At 45.1% G+C, this 6062-nt stretch overlaps 1 protein-coding gene across 1 annotated transcript; it reads right to left on the bottom strand.

Moving 5' to 3' along the window:
* Nucleotides 1–4636: 4636 nt before the first annotated feature.
* Nucleotides 4637–5381, bottom strand: LOC112503795 (uncharacterized mitochondrial protein AtMg00810-like; the record flags this gene model as incomplete). Its single annotated transcript, XM_025107791.1, has 2 exons — nucleotides 5056–5381; nucleotides 4637–4903 (listed from the first exon to the last, which is right to left on the bottom strand). Coding segments are annotated over exons 1-2 (593 nt in total), but the record flags the coding sequence as incomplete, so codon positions are not given.
* Nucleotides 5382–6062: the final 681 nt, after the last annotated feature.

Genomic DNA, 6062 nt, shown 5'->3' on the forward strand with positions numbered 1-6062 from the left:
GTGTACAGGTTGCCGTCATTCTTCTTCACAACGTATTGAGCATAGAGCACCTTCCTCTTCAGCAGGGTCCTTGGAGAAATTGTTTCAAGTGACACAATTGCGTGCTCTGAGAAGACTTGCTCACGTGGCCTGGTGAGCTTAGAGAACTGGTACTTGGCATCAGCAGAAGGAATACCTGTGAGCTCTGGATCATAGGGGGGCTCTGTGTCCACTGCAGAGTATCTCCACATCAAAATCTCTTCCACAGTAGTAACAGGCTCTGTACGTACTTGTTGCATGGGAATCTTGCCCATTGATTCGAATATCTCAGAGACCCTTCCTACTGTGGCAGACTTTGGCACTTTAGCTTCCTCTTCTTCAAGAATTGGCCTCTGGGTTGACCCCTCTGCAAGGATAGGTTTGACGGTTCCTTGCAGAGCGTCGAACATACCTGTGGACGTTTCTCCTTCGACTTGTGGGAATTTTGATGAAGGGCCTTCACCTGCTCTGTGGATGGGGCCTCTGCCCTTTCTTGCTTGAGCTTCTTCCAAGGAAGCCTTTAATGCTTGAAGGAGCTCTGGGTCGTCATAATCTTCTTCGTTTATCTGCACTAGCGACTCTGAGCTTGACGACCCCTTTTGTGGTGTCTCCTCCACAGCTTTGCCTTTGCCTTTGTCTTTAGGCTCTGGTGCCTTTTCTTTCCCTTTTAAGAACAAGGCAGCTGTAGAGTCCACTATCTTGACGCCTTTGGCAGAAGTCTTCTTTGGCTCATCTTTCTTCTCAGCCTTTTTCTCCCCCTCATGAAGATCATGGTCATCATCTTCTTGATCGTCATGGTGTTTGGTGGCTTCTGCCTTACATGTTTCCAGGGGAGCCTTCTCTAATCTCTTCAGAATCTTGGTGGCCGCCTTCTTCATTTTCTTAATGACCTCTTACGCGAGCACAGAGGCGTGGCTTATGTCTATCTCTGTCGACCACTTCAACTTGGAGACGCTTCGATAGATTTTGCTTCTAAGGAGATCTCCCTCTTTCATGAGCTGGGAAGTGAGGTCTCTGATCGCCGTGTTGGAGGCTCGGGCGTCTTTAAGAAGTTGATCTGTATCTTTTTGCACGATGTCTCCCAGAGCTTCAACCATCACATCTAGCTCTCTGCGAGTGGCTAGATGGTTGATATTGGCCCTGGATGACTAGGTATCCATGCCGTAAGTGACTGCAGAAGCGAACATTTGCTTGATTTTGTCTTTGAATGTTGAGTAGTATGTATAGCCCGCAGAGACGAAATCAGCAGCAAACTGGGCGGCCATCTCTGATAGTTCTGTCTTCAACGTCTGGATTGAAGAAGGATTGAGGGTCAGAGCATTAAACGCCTCTGCAAGATCATCCTTCTGTAGGACAGAGCTCTGAAGGGTTGAGAGTGTTGTCTTGTGTTCTGCCGTTGTAGAGCTCAACTCCTTCAGAGCCTCTGTGATGGGGGCGAGGTCTTCTGTCATCGTGCGAGAGATGAACAAGCTTTTTAACTCGTCCATCTTTTGGAATACCGATGTGGCGAAGGTTTGAAGCTCCCCCTTCATCACATAGGCATCCTGGGAGCCTAGATCAACAACACATGGTGACCTAGTAGCCTCGGAGCGAGAGGCGCCCTCAGCGAGTGATTTTGTATAGTCTGCTCGGGGACTTCCACAGGATCCTCGTACGTCTCCAAGAGAAGAGCCTACCCATGTTCTGTCGATATCGTACCTTGTAGGTTCAGACCCTAACATGGCAGAGGGATCGAGTGTGGACATTGGGCGTTCTAGACCCTCTGTCGCCATGACTCTCACATATGCCTCTGAAGCACATTCTGGTTGGTCACTCATGTGTAGAGAGGCAACAGATGCCTCTCTTGGTTGTGGCGAGTCCTTGGGCGATGGGACTCTTATAGTAAAACCAACATCCTTTTGAGAGGATGAAGGACTATGAGGTGGTTTCCCGGCTGTGCGATCGACAGAGGACTGAAGAATGTCCTCTGCGAGGTTAGCTTGGGTTGGGTTTGGCGTGTGCACGCCATGTTCAATAGGGGATCCCTCTAGAACAGGGCCCCTAGTAGCGTGGGTAGCACTGGGAGGAGGGCTAGGATGTCTACTTGTGGTATCTTTTTCTCCCTCTCCTAACTCCATTTCCTCTTCTTCTTCATCTAAGACGACTTCTGTCCCCAACTCTGTCACGTCGATTGGCGCTCTGAACTCCTGTTGGAGGTTGAAAATGACATCATGGATCTGCACCGTTGGGGAGTCCTCTTGTACGACCCTGCGCAATCTTCTGCGCTTGGGAGTAGTAGCCTCTGCGGGGCTCTCTGGAACAGCAGCCTTTGTCACCACAACCTCTGTCGGTTGGGCCTTCTTGGTTTTCTTCTTTTTAGGCTTCTGCAGAGTACTACTTGGGCCCTCTTCTTCTGTAGGCCTCTTCTTTCCCTTCTTCTTCACAGAAGAGTCGGCACCATTATGTGTCTTCTTGGTCTTCTTTGGTGGGGGACTTGGGATTCTAGGGCTAGCATCACTCACCTTACCAGCCATTTCTGGCTCCTCCGTTCGTCCCTCAACCCTCATTTTTTCAATTGTCTCATCTAATGGGATTCCTATGCGTGGTGGGGTCTTAGGGACCGGCTCTGGCCTCCTGAATCCACGTCTGTAGGCCTTCCTATCTCCGTGACTAAGGAACCAGAGCATGGCTTTTGATAAGGGTCTGGGGCTTCTGTACCCTTGCTCATGCTCAGTTGGATGGAATTCTTTGAACGGGTACAGCCTTGCGTTGGGCTCCACAGAGGGTAGCTTTGCTGCTATCAGATCTCCAAAGATGAGACCAAGGAACCGTTGTAGAATTAAGTTTGGTTGGTTCATGTCTTCCTTGGCCTTCTTATGCGCTTTGACCTTGGACTTTTCTCCCCTTTGTATCGCGTATTTCTTTTTGATCAATCCAACCATATCTTCGAATATAAGTTGTGCGTAATCCAAAGGTAAGTTGAAGTAGATTTCGTAGACGATAAACATCATTGTGTGCGAGGTTTGGTCGTGACTTCCCACCTTCCCTGTTAAGCAGTAGTTTAATATTGAGAATAGGGTATTCCAGACAGGGGGTAGTCCTTTGCGCTTAAACTGAGTCCGTTTGACGATTTGGGTCGCATACAAATGGAATTCAAGGAATTGAATTAATTCCTCGTCTGTTGGAGTTGCAGCAAAAGCATTCAAGTTTATGGATTCCAGAGTGGGTAAACGTAGGGCTGTTCGCAATTTGCCCACATTTAGTTCCAAGGGTACCAATGATTTATTGGTAGGGTGAGAGGCGTAACCCACAATGCTCAGTCCAGAGTTGTCCAATGTTTTTATGTAAGAACTTAAGAGAAATTGGGTTATATAGGACTCAGGGGTTGGTTTGGTGGCTGATAGGGCATAGAAGAGAGGATGGTTGTGAAGAATTACTAGTAAAGAAAGTAAATTCAGGGAAACCTGTAGTTGAAGGAACAAAGTAGTAGTTGTTGGGCTTTTTCACGAGCACGACCTTCTCGTATCGGTTTTGGACGAAGGATAGGGCGTGAGACGTTAGAGCTTGGGCCTGTGTGACTTCGTTGTCACTAGAGACGTTGACTGATTGAGCAGATGCTGAGGAGGAAGACATTTTTGCAGGTTTTGCTTGAGAGGTTCGCCGGAGAATATGAGAGTGGTAAAGGTTTTTTATTTGGGAAAGGGATATTTATAGTGAGGAAATTTGAATTGAACCGTTTTATTGACAAAAGGTCGTGATGAGTGGTTTTAGGATGAAACGGCTCAAAAGGTATGACACGCCATGTTGGGAAGACGCGCGATTGATGATGTGCGCCCCCTTTTCTGACACGCACGTGTTTGTTCTAACCCTTATCCACAGAACCACGCACACCATATCAATATACAAGAACTATTAAGAGAGTTATGTTAGAGGCCTAAGGGTAACAGAGCCTCTGTGATATGTGTCAGGCCTTCTTATAATGTTACACCTTTTTATTACCTAAACGGTTTTGAAAATCCACAGAGAGATGAGTACTTGCTCAGTTCAAATCCACATAGCCTCTGTTAGAAGCGCCAGAGGTTCTGATGAATTGACCTCTGAGAACAAGATACTTCAAATGTTTTGGCACCTTCTGTGGTTTGATTTTCATTTCAAAAACTCCCCCTCTGAGCCAGCTTCCATGGCTCCCCCTTGAAAAAAAAACATTTAAAATCCTAAGAAAAAGTGTCGACAGAGGGTCCGTTCAAAGAGCCTGTGCAAGTGATCACAGAGATCCTGTGACTAAAAATGTTTTTCTTCTTCAAGAGGTTTTATTATTTTGAAAGAAGATACTCCCCCTCAAACCTTGCAAGTCTCTGCAAGGTTAAACCTGTTTAACTATAAAATCAAGTGAAAGGTTATTCAATAAATAAAATTATACACATAATGAAATTTAAAAGAAAATTTTATACAATAAAGAATAAAGAATAAGACAACCATCAACTAGGACTCTGGACATGTCATTCATATTTTCTCTACAAGGAAATTGAACCTTTTCTCATCTAGGGCTTTAGTAAAGAGGTCAGCCAATTGAAATTCTGATTTTACAAAGTATAACTCAACATTACCTTCTTCAACTTGATGTTTATGAAAATGGTACCTTATGTCGATATGCTTTGTCTTAGAATGTTGTACTGGATTGGCTGAAATTGCAATAGCACTCTTTGAATCACAGAGGATGGGGATTTTGTTGACAGCGTAGCCGTAGTCACGTAGTTGGGTCTGTATCCCCAGAGCTTGTGAACAACAACTTGCAGCAGCAACATATTCAGCCTCTGCTGTGGAAGTTGAGACACAGTTCTGCTTCTTTGAAGACCAAATCACTAGTTTTCCTCCAAGAAACTGGTAGCACCCAGAGGTGCTCTTTCTGTCAATTTGGCATCCACAATAGTCTGAATCCGTATATGCCACTAGATCAATATTTGAATGCAGAGGGTACCATAGTCCCAGAGTTGGTGTCTTCTTTTAATAACGTAGGATTCTCTTAACTGCCCTAAGATGTGAGGATTAGCCTGATACCTGGCACATATAGACGTGGAAAACATGATATCAGGCCTACTAGCAGTTAAATACAAGAGGGATCCAATTATGCCTCTGTAGAGCTTGCACTCTACAGGTGGACCATTAATGTCCTTATTAAGTTTCTGGCCTGGAGCCATGGGAGTCCTCAGGGGAGAAGCGTCGAGCATTTTGTACTTCTTCAACAGGTCATGAACATATTTGGATTGATTTATGAATATGCCTTCGGCTGATTGCTTTACTTGTAGACCTAAGAAAAAGGTTAGCTCTCCCATCATGCTCATTTCAAATTCACTCTGCATAAAGAACTCAAATTCTTTGCACATCGAAACGTTAGTTGCACCAAAGATAATGTCGTCAACATAAATTTGTACGAGCAAGATATCATCATTCATTTTCTTATAAAACAAAGTAATATCTGTCGTACCTCTGTGAAACCCATTGGAAGTAAGAAAGTTGGACAAGCGATCATACCATGCTCTGGGAGCCTGCTTGAGACCATACAGAGCCTTGTCTAAGAAATAGACGTGGTTTGGATACTTATCACTCTCAAACCCTGGGGTTGCTTGACATATACCTCTTCTTTGAGTTTGCCGTTCAAGAAGGCTGACTTAACATCCATTTGAAATACTTTGAACTCTCTGTCAGTTGCAAATGCTAGAAAGATACGAATAGCTTCTAGTCTGGCCACAGGAGCAAAAGTTTCTTCATAGTCAATACCCTCTTCCTGGCAATACCCTTCAACAACTAACCTTGCCTTGTTCCTTACCACCACCCCTTGCTCATCCTTCTTATTACGGAAAACCCACTTGGTGCCAATAGCAAGCTTCCCAGTTGGAAGAGGTACAAGTGTCCATACCTGGTTTCTTTCGAACTAAACTAGCTCGTCTTGCATTGCATCAACCCAGAAGGTATCTGCTAGAGCCTCTGCCACTGTTTTTGGTTTAATTTCGCTTACAAAACAAGTGAATAAGCAGAAATTTGCCGTGGCTCGCGTCTTAACACCG

The sequence above is a fragment of the Cynara cardunculus genome, unplaced genomic scaffold (genome assembly GCF_001531365.2).
Source record: "Cynara cardunculus var. scolymus isolate 2C unplaced genomic scaffold, CcrdV1 Un_Scaffold_3827, whole genome shotgun sequence".
Taxonomy (NCBI): domain Eukaryota; kingdom Viridiplantae; phylum Streptophyta; class Magnoliopsida; order Asterales; family Asteraceae; genus Cynara; species Cynara cardunculus.